The sequence below is a fragment of the Triturus cristatus genome, chromosome 4_1, assembly GCF_964204655.1.
Source record: "Triturus cristatus chromosome 4_1, aTriCri1.1, whole genome shotgun sequence".
Taxonomy (NCBI): Eukaryota; Metazoa; Chordata; class Amphibia; order Caudata; family Salamandridae; genus Triturus; species Triturus cristatus.
In genome coordinates this window covers 1,133,438,368-1,133,455,594 of record NC_140585.1, presented here as the reverse complement: position 1 = coordinate 1,133,455,594, position 17,227 = coordinate 1,133,438,368, and the positions used below count along the sequence as shown (strand labels likewise).

Below are 17,227 nucleotides of genomic sequence, written 5' to 3'. Positions count from 1 at the left end.
TTGTTGATGCAAGGGAAAGAAAATGATGTGTGGAGATCCTCTTTTTTCACACAATCTTTTGTGAATGACATTTTGATGCAAAATTAGAGTGCTTACATGGACTAACACACTTTAGATTGTTAATGGTCTACCAGACTACAGTCACTCCACTAAAACATATTGAATCAATCCTTCTAGCTTGAAAGTCCTTTTTAACCTTTCTGATGTTTACTTTTTATCGTACTTTTGTCTGCATCAATCAAGGTAAGCTCAAATGGGGATGAAAGAATTTTAGCCCTGGCTTGAGATGTTTAAATATGAGTGGTTCATCTTCCAGGTCTCCAGGGACCGGCTGAGGAAGCATCTCTTGAAAGAACGCAATGCAATGCAAGAAGAGGAATTCTCTAAACAGGAAAAACAGGATCTTTATCTTTATGCCACTGCAAAACACATACAGTGACAGGATTTTATCTGCAGGTTGCCAAAGCCCAAGGGAAATACCCGTTTAATAAATTGTTAAGAAAGTTGTCTACCCACTTTTGCCACCAATTCCTCTTCTTCCAATGTGGTCATCAAAGTGAAACTAACGAGAGAGCATTCTCTTCTTGTTACCCCTCAATGGCAATGACAATGGTGGTTGGTATTCATTTGATTTTCTATCCAGCTGGAGATTTATTGCAGGTCGTAGGATCCTGCAGTACAGCCTAACACAGCTAAATCTGGCTCCTGGGTATCTAGACTACAACAGGTGGATCAGGCCTACTTGCTTATCTGAAAGAATAGGCTATTCGTCTCTCCATGAGCTCATTCTATGTATTTGCTTTCTATAAAACCTGACACCGAAAAACATGACTAAAATAAAACAGAATACCTTGTCTTCTCTATTTAGATTGACTTAGCCTCCATTTTTACACTACGATAGCGAACTTGTTTCCTATTACTACTTATCACATAGGTCCACCTGACCTCTTTTTTTGCCTTCCTGTTAATAAGGCTTTCCTACAATGCTGAAATACAGATTTTCCTCCTGTAAACCGTTCTGTTCCTTGATTGGAGTAAAAAATAATCTTGTTCAGCTTGCTTACCTCTCATTTGGACTCATGCGCCGCTTTGAATTGCAACCCTTGTCATGAAAAGTGGCTATAAATGTAGGTTTTCCTAGCAATTTATGAAGGAATGTCTTAATTTTATTAAAGACACGGAGACGAGTATTATGCTTCTCTAAGCTTGCCTTCATTTATATAGTAGCAGTCAAGAACAGTGGAACTACAAATCCCAAGAGGCTTAGCAAAAGGCTAGCCAATGGGACAGGAAAACACAATCGCAACCACCAATAGTATACCAATAACATGTATAACCCCATACTTGACTGCTAACAGCCCTCTTTTCTTGTGCGAGAAGTTAAATAGAACCTGAAAACAAAAGAAAAGTAGTTAACACAATAGAAAATGCTAAAGTAAATGTAAAAAGTTCTTGGCAAAAGTTAATGAGAACGAAACTCCTAGAAGGATCCAATGGAACAGTAGGAAGAACTCCATGGAGATGCGCTGAAGCAGAAGTGGAAGTTGAGAATCCTGCTGGAACTGTAATGTCCTTAAGAAGAAGCAGGTGGCATCGCTGGAACTTCTGTCAGGGAGGGAAACAAACACAAATAACCAAGTGTTGAGGTGGGATAATGCTTGCCTCCGTGTCTTTAATAAAATGAAGACTTTCCTTCATAAATTACCAGGAAAATCTACATTTTATGTCAAGACTGGAGGCTCCTATTATGCTTGTTTAAAACAATTAGTAATTTGTCAATTACAATAGAAGTTGCAATATGAAGAGTTTACAGTAAAATGTCCTAAAGACCTTATCATTGGACCAGTCAGCCGATCTCAGAGTGTACTCCAGTCTGGAACCCACCCAAAAAGCTCTGCAAGCCCTAAAAACTGAGGTATCAATTCCTGCTAAGGCAGAACCCATCTGACCCAGCGAGGAAGGATGACGGAAGAAACTGAATTATAGGTTTTTTGAAAGGAAATGAGGATTTGGAAATAAGAGGGTGTCTTGAGATAGAAATTCTGCTGTTTATACACTTTAAGACATTGTCTAACATAGAGTTTGGGTTGGAACAGGAAATAAAGGTAAAACACGGTGTTTAAATCAGTCTTTGTATGTCTAAGTGTCAACATCACCCCAGTAGGACTGTATTGCCGAGAGGGAACATCCAAAGCCTTAACATCCAACAATCATTTAATAGAGATGAGGCATAACAACATAGTAAGTTTTAGACAAAGATCTGCATTGTCAGGCCAGGAAATAAACTTACATTAACATGTCACAGTTTGTCATACTTTGGAGGAGGATTAGAAAATTGTACTCCTTTAAAAGATGACAGATGAGCAGATGCTGTCCCGCTGGTTTGACATTGATGTAGGGATGATTCATGAAGATCACCAATCTGCATGGGTTGATGATCCTATATGACTTCCACTAGCGTCAGCTGCCAATAAATTAACAGTATAAATTATATCAGCTGAAAAGGGATTTAGACCTTTTCTCAAACACCAGCTTGACCATAAAGCCGAAGTGGATTTTTAAGCTTTGGTGGTTCTTGGATCCCAGGCCTTGCTAATGAATTCTGAAGCTTCTGGCGAAATGAGATTGATTGATAGATTGGCCAGGCCTGCAATTATACAAGCAGAGAGATTGAGGGAGTTTTCGAGAACTAGGTGGTGAGGATGGCCCAAGGGGTCCAGAAGAAGATTGGTAAGGGACGGGAGTAGGACAGGGAAGTCAATAGCCAGTTCAAGAAGAGGGGGAAATGATTGCCAGGATTTGGGCCACTGTTACCAAAGTAGCTTGTTGACGTCTGACCTGAGCAAGAATCCTGCTGATCATAAGAGAAGGAGGAAACGCATAAGTGACTGAAAGCAACCAGTTCTGTAAGAAAGCATCTGTAGCTAAGGCTAGAGGATCTGGACGCCAGTTGGAATAAAAAAGGTAATTGGGAGTTGAGAAGGGAAGCAAAAAGATTGATTCTGAAAGAACCCCACCTGTGAAACAGAGACCGGAACACTGAGGGATGAAGTCTGCAATTGCTGGAGTCCCACAGAAGACGGGAGTGTCAGTCTGCTATTAAATTGAGAGTACCCGGTAAGTATTCTGCCCAGACTGAGATCTTGTTGACCAGGCATAATTCCCAAAATCGTTTTGCCAGTTCCGCTGAAGGCTTGGATCTAGTGCCGCACAGATGATTAATATAACAGACCATGGAATCGTTGTCCATGCAGAGAAAAATGGAACATTGCACCCTGTCTTTTGCCAGACCTCTGATTGCAAAGGAGCCTGGCAGATTCTCTCAACAGTTGATATGCAAATTGGACTTCTCAAGAGGCCATGTCCCCCCAGTTGAGATTAGACCACAGCGAGTGCCTCAGCCCGAGAGACTTGCATCTGATTCCAACACAAGATCGAGGCCTGACGCAAAGGTAGTCGCAGCCATGTAAATGATCCATCCACCATTGAAGCTCTAAACGTGACTCTGGGTTGATGCTGATAGAATCTGAGTAAATGAGGTGTTCGCGCAGGTGACACATCTTTAGCCGGAAAGATGGCCAGTGATCTGAGAGAAGTTTAGGAACTGCGAAGCATCTGAAGAATTTCGCTTTTGATTGCTTTTACCTTTGGTTGTGGAAGGTGAAGGGTAGCACTTCAAGGATTTACTAGAAAGCCTAGAAACTCTGTTGAGTGGGAATCCTAATTGATTTCTCTGTGTTTAGCAAGAAAATCCATCTCTAACAGCAGAGAGCAAGTGCCATACACAGTATTTCATCCCAGTAAGATGTTCTTAAGGGCTCAACCTTCCTAACTTCCAAAAGCCATGTTGGACTTTGTCACTAAACATACTATTTCCTTCCTTCATTACGAATCCAAGCTGTCCAGAGGTATAGTTGCTTCATAACCTAGATGTTAAGAGCATTGAATAAGTAACTTGAGCAAATGTAAGTAATAGCGACTATTTGTAATGTGCTCACCTGTTGCATAAATGGCATCAATAGTTACATGTTATGTTGTGTTATGTTATCGAAGTTTGTAGCGCGCATGGATACTCCAAAGAGTGTACTGGCGCGAGCCTTGAGAAGTGAAGAAGAACCGGTTAGTTAAAAATAAAAGTTTTGAGCTATTTTTTTTAATAAGAGTATGGTCCTGGATGCTGCGAAGAGCAAATGGAACAGAGTTCCAGGCCGTGGCAGTCCTAAAAGCAAGAGAGCTGCCACCCATTCTTTGGAGAAGCTGACCGAAGCTGTCTAGCTGGAGTATAAAACGTTTCCTTAAGTAAATTGGGCCGGAAGCGTGTAGGGCGTGGTGCACCAACACCAGGGCTTTAAACTTAACATGTGCGGCAACAGGCAGCCAGTGAAGTATTCGCAGAGGTTGTCTAACGCTGCTTCTAATTGGGATATTAATAAGAAGCCTGGCCGCAGCATTCTGGACTACCTGCAATTTGTTGAGAATGTAACCCGGTAAACCAACGTACAAAGCGTTGGAGTAGTCGATACGCAACCGTATCAAAGCCTGAGTGACCGTTGCTTTGCAGCCCTGGGAAGAAGCGGGAGAAATTTCCTAAGGGATTTAAGTATCCCAAAGCAGTTTCCAGCAAGCTTCTTGATCTGGATGGAAAAGGACAAGTTCTCTTCAAACCAGACTCCCAGGTTCTTAGTGGGTTGTCCTGAAGAAGTAGAAGGCAAGGGATAGTTGGGTGGCCAGAGTGTTTCTATAAACTGGGGAGGCAAATTCCCATAAAGGAGGATTTCCGATTTGTCTTCATTGCACTTTAGCTGCGCTAAGAAAAGCCAATGAAAGACTGCTGTCAGACAGTTTTTCGCCTCTGAGGTAGAGTAATCCGATTTGGCCCAAGTGAACAAAAGCTGAGTATCATCGGCGTATGCAATAATTTTGGCACCAGATCCTCCACTAGCCGAATCAAGGGAGTGATGTAAATGTTAAAAAAAGAAGGGGGCTCAAAGAAGACCCCTGCAGCACTCCAGTGCAGTGGTCACCATCTGTGGCGGGGATGCAAACGGGGGGGGGGGGGTTTGGGGGAGAGCTAAACCTGCTGCGTATGACCTTCCAGAAAAGATTTCAACTAGCTCCAGGCAGTGCCCGAGATACCTATGTCCACCAGAGGAGCCAGTAGCAGAGAATGGGGAACAGTATCAAATGCTTCCGAAAGGTCCAGCAAAATCAGGGCTGCCCTTCCGCCAGCGTCCAAGCAATCCCGAATAGCTTCAGAGACTTCAACTAAAGCAGACTCAGTAATATATGAGGCTGTGAACCCGGATTGGGCTGGATGGAGTAAGCCGGAGCTTTCGATATATTCAGTAAGTTGTTTATTGACGACCTTCTCACAGATTTAAGCCACACTAGGTAGAAGGGAGATGGGACGATAGCTCAGAGGGTCCAGTGACGTTTTTTTTTTTAAGAGTGGCAGAATCTTAGCCTGTTTCCATGCAACCGGAACAAAAGCCTCACGGAGGGACAAATTAATTAGCCTATTGACTTCAGGGTTGACTGTCTCTGCTACTGAAGCCAGTAGCCTAGCTGCACAAGGGTCAGATGGAGAACCTGATTTCAAGGTCTTGAGAATCCTAAGTGAGTTCGGCAAATCAATGGGTGTAAAAGCCACCAGGGAAGGAGATGAAACAGGTGGAGCCTCGGAAGGCGAGAATACACCATAGCCTGATTCCGAATAGTAAACGACGTCTGGATAGAGCGAAGCTGGTTAATGAAAAAGTTTGAAAGTTTCTCGCACCAGGCGTCCGAAGCAGGGGCCTAATAGACTCGGCTCTTGGAGCCAGAAAGCGCTGGACGATGGAGAAAATGTCCTAGGAGTTATTTCTGGCTGAATCAATGCGATCCGCATAGTAAAGGCTTTTAGCATGCGCTATGATAGTGTAATACATTTTCTGGGCTTTCCTAAGTGTCAGCTTCGCTAGCGGGCAGTAATCCTGCCGCCAGCAATGTTCCAATATTTTGCAGTGCTAACGCTTTCAGTTTAAACGAGAACCAAGGTTTTGAGGGGGCTCCTTGGCTTGTCTATGAAGGGAAGGAGGAGAGCGAAGTTCCACCACCCGCATGATCCAACCAGAGAATCTAGCCAGAGCTCCCTCTAGGTCAGTGTTAAGAACTGGTCTTGACTCTGCCAGAGTATGGCTAAAAGTCAGAGGGTCGATTTTGTTGGAGGCAGGGCCATTTCCAACCTGTCCCAGAAGATTATTGCCGTTCGAGGCCCAGGAAAAATAAGACCGGAAAAGGTCAGACCAGGGCACTAGAAGAAGATCTTCGACCATAATGGGGAAGTTTGAGCAAAGGGGGTCCGGAATGAGACCACCACAAAGAGTCTGTAATCTAACCCACTGGGTAAGCTGAGCAAGGCTTAATAAATTCCCAAAATTCCCGGGTAGCCCCTACATCAGTCTGGTCTAGATGAATATTAAGGTCCCCAAGAAGGAGATAGTGGGTGATTCGTAGAGCACGGGGGACGATAACATCCTCCAAGGCTTTAAGGAAAGCCCCTGCCGGCCCTGGGGGCCTATAGACCAGTGTTCCATCCAGCGAGGATTGAGGAGAAATGCTGATACTGAGGTCCAAGATTTCACCCTCTCCCAACAGCAAGGCCTCGCCGTGATGAAAAGCCCAATTATCCCTATAGATGACTACTACACCGCCACCTCTACTGCTTTTACGGTCAGCGCGGAGATCTTATATCCCTCTGGGATGGCCATCTTCACTATAGGGTTGGAAAATTCATTCAGCCAGGTCTCGGTAATGAAAAGAAGATCAACCGGTTTATCCGAGAGGTCAAAGATGTCCTGATGGTGTTTCCCTAATGAGCGGGTATTAATCATTGCTGCACGAATGATGGGCCCCTTCTTACTATCATTGAACGTGGTACAGGGCCGGGGACAGCCATCCAAGCCTGACTCAAGGCAGTAATCGCATTTCTGGCAGACCGTGGAAGATTGAGATAAAACCTCCCAACTTTATGAAGGAAAGCAAGGGCGTGGGCGAAGCATAACCAGTTTGTTGCGACTGTATATCCTAGGATTCTCAAGGTGGGAGCAGGATCGGGCAACGTGGCTGGCGCTGGCCACATCCGGGACGCTGACAAGTGCAGACGGGCTTGCTTAGGGGTGTCTTCGGCGCGCCAACAGCGCGTCCGTGCAGCACGCACGCTTATGGGGAATCACCTCCGACAACTAGAGAGCCCGCTGATCAAAATGGCCTCTCTAGCTGTCAACCGGGAAAGAACCAGAAATGGCAGCCGGTCTCCGGTAAGTGTGTAAGTCTTGTATCACAGAGCCCCCAAATAGTAGTCTAAAACATCACATTCAAACAATGCAAATGCGCAACAAATAAAATCTTTAGCAATTATGTTTAAATAGGTTAAAAGCGATTAACGTGCAAATGAGCAGAGAAAACTGACGCAAGCAAACCGCTCAAGGCATTGGCGTCCGCGCAGCGCACATACTTATGGGGAATCCCCTCCGACAACTAACGAGCGCACTGAGCAAAATGCCGTCTCTAACTGTCGACCAGGAGAGAACCAGAAACTGCAGCCTGTCTCAGGTAAGTGTGCAAGTCTTGTATCACAGAGGCCTCAAATAGTAGTCTAACACATCAGATTCAAACAGTGCAAATGGCAACAAATAACATCCTTAGCAATGATGTTGATATAGGTTAAAAGCGATTAACGTGCAAATGAGCAGAGAAAACTGACGAGAGCAAACCCTTCAAGGATGGCATAAAGCACTACTTCTTTTATTACAAGTCACTTTCGGGTACAACTGGGGGCCACTCAACAAGAGATAGAAGCTACTGCTGTGTCCCAGCTTCCATGCTTTGCAGGACGGCAATACTGCATTAATTCTGGCGCTAAAACGGACACCTTAGTGGGTTAGGTACCTTTGTACAACTTATTTTTATTAGATGTGCACTCTTTTCTCCGTATTCTACTACTATCCCTGTTTCCAGAGTGAAAACATGAAGCTGATATTTTATTCGAAGGATTACAGTTCTTATAGGGGAGCTCATGATGGTGAACCATAAGTTATATACTTGAAATCCTAGTTTTCCATCATGGGTATCTACTGTGAATTTGTGACCAAACTTCGCTTCTTGTGTGAAACCAGAATAATCGGAATTAGTGGATTCGTTTTTTAATTGGACCATTCGGTCAAAAAACAACAACAAAACAACACTCAAACACTGCTGGCAATTCTGCAGCAGTTGGGCGCTCGCTTTCTTTATATGTGCTGTTAACTCTTATATGTAACAGATGAAGCCTGTATGCACTGTATATAACGCAACGTATTCATAAACTGTATATTTACCACTTGGGACACCTCGATGTGAAATAGCAGGCGTTCGTTGTTACCGAACTCAGTGGTACTCATTTTATTGACCCCGAAAGAAAGAAAGGCTGAGTGGATCCACTGGTATGCTAACCACATGCAATGAGGTCAAACACAGGTTTCTGGAGTGGATGCAATAGCCCACTTATCCATCTTACCCAGAACCATAATCTGCTTTGATTTTTCTTCTTTTGAGGGAGAATTAAAGTGGGTTTTGTATAGTGCATAGATGTAATCCTTGTGAATTGTCTCCGTGGACAGAAAAAGTTGCTTCCAGTACACTTTTATTTTTAAAAGAGGATTTTAATGACTGATGGTTTTATCTATAAAACTGTTTCTGGGGTCTTGCACATTGGCATAGTTATTCTAATACTATTAGATGAAGGAAAATTCCACGATGAAGTTGTAGAATTCAAGTTGAGTAACTTTTCCCATTTCAGCCCCATAATATGTGATATATCGGCCTCATGTTATTTTATTTATGTTGTATACTTTTTACCACCAGGGACCGTACCACATTGAGTGCCCTAGGCAAAATACAAACGTTTGTAGAATATTCCCAGAGCAGCTCTCTGATTTTCTGTCTAAAAATCTGCTAGCTTCTCGAAAAATATTGTTAAAATCCTCAAACTCCCTGCTCAGAGTTCCTCTAGGCCAATATACTTTGTAGGAATGTGTTGATTTAAAGGACGATGCTGTCTGTAGACTTATTCAATGTCTGTGTATTGAACTACAGAGTGAGAAATACCAATAAAAATACGTTTAAAAAACAAATCCCCTAACTCCAATAAGACCTATTGGTGTTTTGAGCTACGAACAAATTATAATATCCCTTAACTACTTTGCAATTTCTCCAGGCTGCCACGTGCCCTCTTGATTTAACAGACAATTGACTGACAATTTTGTGATTTTTATCGCACATTGGAGGATTCCGTTTGAAATGTAGTCAGGTTAAACCTGAAAAATTCAAGTTCAGGGCTCTTAAGAATATTCCATTTCATATTTTCCAGAGTTTACTCTTGAATTACCACTCTACTTTAAACTGATGTAATGCAGCTCACACTTTCAAATGCAAACTATCCATGGACGGTTTACCAAATAGACTCCTTGGTGTCCCAGCTGCACTCTAAGTGGTTCATATCTGTCCAAATATAGGTTAAATCATAATGTTCCGTTCCTAGTTCAAATCCTGAAAAGGGTTGTTGCCTCTCAGTTAGAGCAACATTAGGGACCCTTCTAAAGAACATCATCCCGACTCTAGGGCACATTCACTGGGGGCATTTGTGAAATTTGGTGTCTTAATTGAAATTCAGTAATCGGAGGATTTTATTTTTGTTGGCATGTGAAGAAAATCACTGAATGCATTGAGTGTTGCGCACTTATTCTGAACCCTAATGTGGGTGTTATGTTCTTGTATACATTACTCAAGTATTGAAGTATGGTGGACTGTTGACTTTCTAAACTCATTTCCAAGAAATGCTTTCTAAAAACAGAAGTGCATTAAATGTAATTCATGTTCATGATTTTGTCTACAGGCTGAGAATGAACTCTCACTGGCACGAAAAATGAAAGAATGGAAACCCTGGGAGCCACTAATTGAAGAACCTCCAGCCAACCAGTGGAAGTGGCCAATCTAAATGCAGAGTGTACAAGATTTGTGTATATATATGTATTGGTTGGAGTGTACTGGTGTGACCATAGGAACACACACGAAGAGTGTATTAATGTGATTCATTCTTCTAAATAAAAACATAACCAGATGTTTGCTTTTGTTGTGGCTGGACCCTTTTCCATTTAAAGTTTAAGAATGCATAATATTTATTTTTATATTGGTGTGTGAAGGGGTAGTGCTTTCTCACAAAATGTCTGTCCTCACATGTTTGGTTTGCTGTCTTTGGTCGCTTGGAGGTTCACTATTCGGTACAGAGGTAGGTCTCTGTGTGCATAGTTGATGCCACCGAATGGTGAGAGGTTCTGGGCTCAATAGTAAGAGACCCTAGACTGTAAGGATTTGGTACGCCTGGCTTACACATCAGAAAGTAACCTGGTATAGGTGCACGGTGCGTTCTGGTGAATAGTGAAGCTGTATGACTGGACTGTCACCAGGAGAAGCCTGGGGTATTATGGGTAAAGTTTTGGAGAGACTTTGTGGGTTACCTCTTGTGGCTCCTGTGTGGTTGCTGGAAGTCAGGATTAAGGGGATAAACAGCAAATGCAAGTCGGTGTGCAGTAAACCCTGTAAGAACACAGTTCAAAAGCAGCAATTCTCTTTGTTTTATGGTCTAACCCTCTGGCTGGTCGTCCATCAGTGAGTGGGGATAGAACCCCTACCCCTCCTCATTCCTTTCAGTTTGGTGAAGAAAGATTTCCCCCAGGCTGTTTTAGTACAGGTGGGTGTGCGATTTGGGTGTATTTGATGGATCGTCAAGTTCTTATAATCCCCGTTGACAGAAAAGTTCCGCCTGTAGCCTGAAAATACAAAACCTTTTGTAATACCAGTACAGACTACATATGGCAGCATGTGACCTCCTCTCTCACTTTCTGTGTGTGAAAGGATGAGGACTACATTGACCTGGGTAGATTCCAGAGTAGGGCATAAACTCCTTCAGCCCACCCAGAAGGAGCACCTGACAGCATACTGGGTGTGTTTCTGCATGGAAGATACCCAAACTTTGGAGAGGTGTCTCCATCATGTCCCCATCATATCCTGGGATGGAGAATAGCACATTGCTGCTGATTTTACTGACCTCCTTGGGGCTGAGAAAGGTTGTGCAGTCTCTGCCTCAAGGCCTGCACAGTGGCCATTAATGCTGTGAACAGTTTTGGTGACATTGGCTCGAGACTTGCCCTCCAACCCACACCACCCCTGTCCAGGAACACATGCATTAGAAGTAATGGCTCCTTAGCTTTGTCTGGTGCCTAGTCTCCTGTGGGAAGAAACCCCTCACCCATGAGCCTTGCTGGAATGGAAGCTGTTGGGGAGATCCAGGATCAGCAGCACCAGCAGTCCCAGTCCCTCCAGTTTTGCTGCAGCCTTCCATCAGAATTGGGAATGGGAGTAGGAACAAACCGGCTCCATCTCCAGCCTGCCTAACCATCCTGTAAGTTAGTTGGCATGGGAACAGCCATCAGAGGGACAGAGGGCTAAACACAGAGGAACAATCCACTTGGGAAATTAGAAGCTGGGAAGATGCAAGAATGATAGAGCTACCTGGGGCACGCTGCTTCAAAAGTTTAATCTCACCTTAGAAATCTATGCACCTTTCTGGTAAGGGGATCAAAGTACTAACAGCATTTAACTCTCCACTATATTGACACTACCAAGCAAACAATTTCTAATTTTAACGGGACTTGGTATTTAGAAGACTTACCGCAAAATTTACCATTTGAGCTTGATCATAACACACAATTTTGAGGCAGGTAAACTGTCAATTATGACTCTTTGGTGGAGGAACCTGTGTTGTATGCTATTCAGGGAAGCTTGCACAGCTGTGGCTTATGATATACTTTCACTATATCTGGGGAAAGTTGCATTACGTACGGCACGTGTTCTAACAGGGTATCTGTGTGTAAATCTTGTCGTGCTGTAGCTTGAGATACACCATGTGTTGGGGAGGTCAAGTTGAGCTGTTTACCTGCTACTGCCCATGTTGTAGATTTTCTTAGTGTGAATAAAGGTTGCACTGCTGCTGTCTTGGTGTTACCTGCAGGCTTGTGTCTGAAACCAGTTTCATAATAGAAGAAATAAGATTTTTGGTTTTAGGGCAAGAATGTCTCCTGCATGGGGAAAACTTACACTAAGTGCTTGACAGCATGTGACACTAGTATCCTGACTTTTCTTTTAGCCCTGGTGTCACACTAATCTAGAGTGTGCACAGAGGGTCCAGGTCTGTCCCTTATGAAAAGAGGTCCAGAACCTGTTCTGTGACATGGAGGTGTGCACCAAGTATGCCATCACATTGGGCACTGGACAAATGTCCATGCCCTGGGTGCATCACATAACGTGGTGGTGTCAGTGTGTTGGGATTGAAAAGTCCTCTGCATGGTAAGAGACGTGTACCCGTGCCCTAAGAGCCGAACTGTACGGATGTCTGGCTCCCTAATGATGATTTTGTTTTTGTCATAGGCAAACCCGGATCATGCGTGTGTGCCAAGACATAGGCATGCCTCACAGATTGTGGTCTTGTTGGACTGGGAGGGGTGCCCAAAGCACTGCCCTCATAGTGGCGGAAGGCTACTGCCTTCACCAGGAGTTACGCAGCACAAGTGTATTGGTGCTAGCATACTATGTAGTGATCAGTAGTAGTGCACAGGACCTTTTTACCCTGTGTCACTGGAGTGAGGCCTAGAGGCTCACTTCATTTTCTAAAAGTTCCACTGCTGTGTGCTTAACTCACCCCTGGCCTACATCAGGTAGCTGTGGAAAGACATGCGTGATGGAAAAGTACTGAGTGTATGTGTGCTTGCAACAAGTACACTACACAAGGGGTGAAGTGTGGTACATAGCAAGCAAGGTAAATGTGTGTATGCTGGCAGTGTGTGTTTTTTAAAATAACACACACTGGTACAATACAGAAAGGGTGCAGTACTAACAGTGTGCGCAAACTGAATGTGTGTGCTGCATGTTGTTATACTTGTGGTGGAATAATTAATGCGGATAACAGTGCTCTGCAGTAAGTGTGCTGTGGATTCACAATGAGTGCAAGTGTGCCTGCACTGGTACATTAGATGGAGGACCTTTGGTTCCATTTTGGGAAGCCAAGGCCTGCCTAGTGGAAAACAAGAGAAGCAGAGAAATTCCCCCAGACAGATTTGTGTATTGCTGTATTCCTGTAAGCTGGAAGGGATATGCACTGGAGGACGGGAGAGCCAGGCTCTCTGTGTGTTTCAAAGGGCTCTTTGGTTTAATGATAGATGACAAGGAAAGGCCTGGACGCATCTCAGGAAGAGAGATAGGGGGCTGATAAGGAAATCATAAAGAGTATGGCTGGAAGCTCAGGATTAACCTTTTGATACACATATCACTATGGCTGACATCTAGGTGTGAATTCTGGTCACTCCTATGAATCTTGTGGATTAATCAGCTTCGTAGCTCTGCCTGCTGTGACAGTCATCCTTTAGGAGGAAGAGGAAAGGGGAAAGATGTCCATTTAGAAGAATCATAACCCCCAACATGAAACTTCAAAAACTCGCACTAAATTACATTTTGTGTCTGGAAAAGGACTAGAAGTAGGGGAATTTGAGACCCGAAACCATGTCATCTGCAGAGCAACGAGACGGGCTGTGTGATGACCGGAAGCTCGGCAAGTCTTCTGCCTGTAACCAGGACTGGGGGCCCTAGCCTGCTAGTCTATCTGCTGGGTAAGGGCACATCACTGAGGGAAACCATGACCACCTAGCCGGGAGCACCAGCGCCTGCCTGCTCACCAAGACCATTGTTCCCTGTGAAGAAGAGGAGAGTGTTGGGTGGAGCAAGATCCAGGGGGGCGCCCTTTCTGGAGGACTTCCTGTGCGAGGTATGAGGAATCCATTCTTGCCCCGATCGGGCCATAGCTCGTGTGCTGGATTGATTCAGTGACTGTCGTGTGTCCAAAGGGGCTGCCATGGACTGAGCCAAGGTAGGTTGTGTGGAGGGCTACAGGCCTGCACAACCTCATGGTGGGTGGCCCTGGGTGCCAGAGTGGAGGCCACTATGACCATCAATGCCAGATCAGCCTGACCGGACTGAGGTGCTGTGGCAGCGACCCTGTATGCCAGGAGGGGCTGCCAGATACACTGAGGCCAAGGGTTCGGGATGTAGCCCTGGGACCGAGAAAGTGCTGTTTTGACCAAGGCGAGTCCGTCAAATATACTGTGAACTGCACCGAAAGACGTCTGAGGAGCAAAGGAGTTCACTGGAGCCCCGTTAGAAGCAATGAGATCAACCCCCTCCCCGCAGACGGAAGTGTGAATTACCGTACGATCGTGGGAGCAACCCTGATTGCTAGAACCAACTGGTATCCTGGCTCAGAGGAGAGAGCCTGTGCATGCCGGGTGCTGCCCTTGTGACAGCGCGCAGCCCAACTTTGCCAATCCAGTGCAGGACTTTGCTGTGCCGCTGAGGGGTTTCACACCACTGGAGTGGGTAAGCCATGGACTGGGCCTTTGTTGCCAGGGGGACATGCTGCGATCGGTACTGTATCCCCGTCGAATCTTGTGACTGAATTTCCAAAAGGAGTCAGAAGCGAGAATTGAATTCTTGAGTATGGCCTAATAGTTTACATTGCCTGGATGTGGCCTGGGGTGACTGGGGAATAACATTAAATCTGTTGAACTGTTTAAGTGCCTTGACAAGTACTAGAGCCCAGACCTCAAGGGAGATTGTGTTACTGCTTTTGAAAGTTGTTTACTTTAGCATGTGTAGAATAAGAATTAAAATACTTTCTGTATTAAAAAGTATTTGACTGGACATTGATTTACTGCTCTCGCTTCTCTGCTGATCTGTATCTGCGTTTCTCCTTGAAGGAGCTTTGACTGCTCCTCTGATGCTACCTAACTGAGAGTCGGGTGCAGAAGGGGTGCCTGGCCCTGTTGAGCAGGATCCATAGTAGGCCGGACACCAGTACATTGGGAGTAAAAGGCCTCAGCCACCTCAGGTGGGCCCAGTAACTCCTGCTTGCTCTGTTGCACAATGAAAGGGGTTCTGACACAGTGTATGCTGTTATTCATATCTATAGGGTGACCAAGCCGTTTCACTTGCAAGTGCAATGAGTGTGTTGCACATATATGGCAGTAGAACTCTGTGTTGTCATAATCTGAGTAGTGGGGCCAGTGGAATCCATCTGGGATGCCCCTGGTTTTAGCCTGGCACAAGATGGAGGGTGAGACCAGCTTCCCCTAGACAGTGGAAGTCGATTGCCTGAATTCCTGTAGCTGGAGAATGGAGAATCCAGGCTCTGAAGTAGGGGCTGAAGGCAAGTGAAATGGAGAAATTTAAAGAGGACTGTATTAGCTAATTGCTGTAGGTTTGTTCTTCCTGGGCACTTCCATTTGGTAGGAGTCAGGTAGAATGAGAAGGGGTGGAACTGCAGTTTCAGTAGTTCAAGTTGAGATTGTTTCTAGGAAGGATTTAACGCGGATTACTGCTTTGGATAGGCTGATGACAGCAAGGTGTTGAAACCTCACACTTCATGTGCCCCTGTTCTGGATACTTTTATATAGAGCCAGCTCCATTGCTACCAGCTGTGTGTTGTACACTGGATCAACTTTGTTTTGGCAGCATAAGCGTGAAAATAGTTTTGAGTCAAAATAAAGGTTGGAGAATTTTTGCCTTTCATTGATGGTGTCCTATGAGACAAGACTGCGAGCGTTTTACAACCGCCGAGTTGCTGTTTAAAAGAATGAAGCGCGAGTCAGCCTAAGCGCACGCAACCTCACCTGTATTTTTCAATCGTGCAGTGTATTTGAAGATCTTCTGTGACATTCGAGGATAAGCACTATGGTATGCTTACCATGTTTTGAAGCACCGACGTGCCGTGAGCTACCCGACATGATGCAAAAAGCGTACCGCCATCTTGGGGTTGGCACACTCTGCTTGTTATCTACCTTCGTTTTGCCAACCACGTTTTAACTGTTAACTATTATGCGGCAAGTTCGGCATAAAGAGATGTCTTCCTCAGAGTTACTTTGTTTGTTTCCACGATGATGTCAGAGGAATTAGAGGATCATTTTGTGCTCTCTGGGGACAGTTTACCATACGCATGGAGGCATCTGGACACTGCCTAGGTGGCGCGTGGCAGAATATTTTTGGTTCTGTTTTTCTCTTCGGCTGGAGACACAGATGAAATTGACTGGTCATTGCTGTTTTCGAAGGAGTCCTACTCACATTTGCTCCTGGTGTGAAATTTTCCAACAAGATCCCATTGGCAGGCACACCATGGACTTTGATTGCCTGTGTGCATGTTATTCTTCATACTATTTTACTGTCGTCCAAGTATGTTTTTGGGGTCAACATGGTTATGTGTAGCAATTTTACCCTGTACATAGAGACACTGGTGACCATGTAGTATATTTCAAGTCTTCTTTATTGGTTCCATGTCAAGGTAGCTTCGATCTCTGTCCAGCCAGCTCTGGTCAAGTGCTAGCCATGTACCAGCCCCACCATGAGCAGCCTGCCTAGCTGCTCAGCTCATCTCCAACTGTCACCACTCATCCACACAGGCATTCCATTCATCACAGTCACACCAACATTCCGTTACCATCTCTCACTCAGGCTGAGCCGCTAGGAGAACCTAGGCTGAGTACATGTAAATGTAATACTGAGGATAGAACACTGTGAGAACTATCATTTTGCACAAAGCTGCAACTGGAGAGCAGCATGAGAATTGCATTTGAAAGAGACAGTCCAAACGGGTTCTGACATCTTGCAAAGTGGATCCACAGCCCCTGTCTAGAAAACTTACTTTACAGTGTTATACAAAGCACCCTACTTTGATCCAGTCTATAACGGCCACCTCACTCCAGGTCTAAAGGACATGGTCTTCAGACCTGACCATTTAAGCTACAAATCGTCGATTTCCGATGTGTTAGTCTGAGTTTGATGTAAGGAAACAAAACTATACTACCCACAATATATTAGGTTGGTGGTTCTTAACCTTTTGACTTCTGTGAACTCCCAACAAATCATTTCTGGAGACTGGGAACCACCACTGAGCCATTACTGAAAGCTAGTGAGCCCCGGCATCAGCAATTTCAATGACTTATACCTCAAATAATTACACAAAAACAAAGAAACAAGTATACACCAAACTCCTGCTCAAATATTGAAATATTTAGTTTAATTCACAATCCAATATAGAAAAAGATTTCAG

General features: G+C 44.6%; 1 protein-coding gene across 1 annotated transcript in view; it reads left to right on the top strand.

Annotated features, from left to right (window-relative positions):
- Positions 1–10,138, top strand: part of NDUFA5 (NADH:ubiquinone oxidoreductase subunit A5) — an 83,874-nt gene extending 73,736 nt beyond the window's left edge. Inside the window, exon 5 of the mRNA XM_085654195.1 lies at positions 9,914–10,138. Within this exon, the coding sequence (XP_085510321.1) occupies positions 9,914–10,015 (102 nt within the window). The 3' untranslated portion in view covers positions 10,016–10,138. The remainder of the gene's footprint in view (positions 1–9,913) is intronic.
- Positions 10,139–17,227: the final 7,089 nt, after the last annotated feature.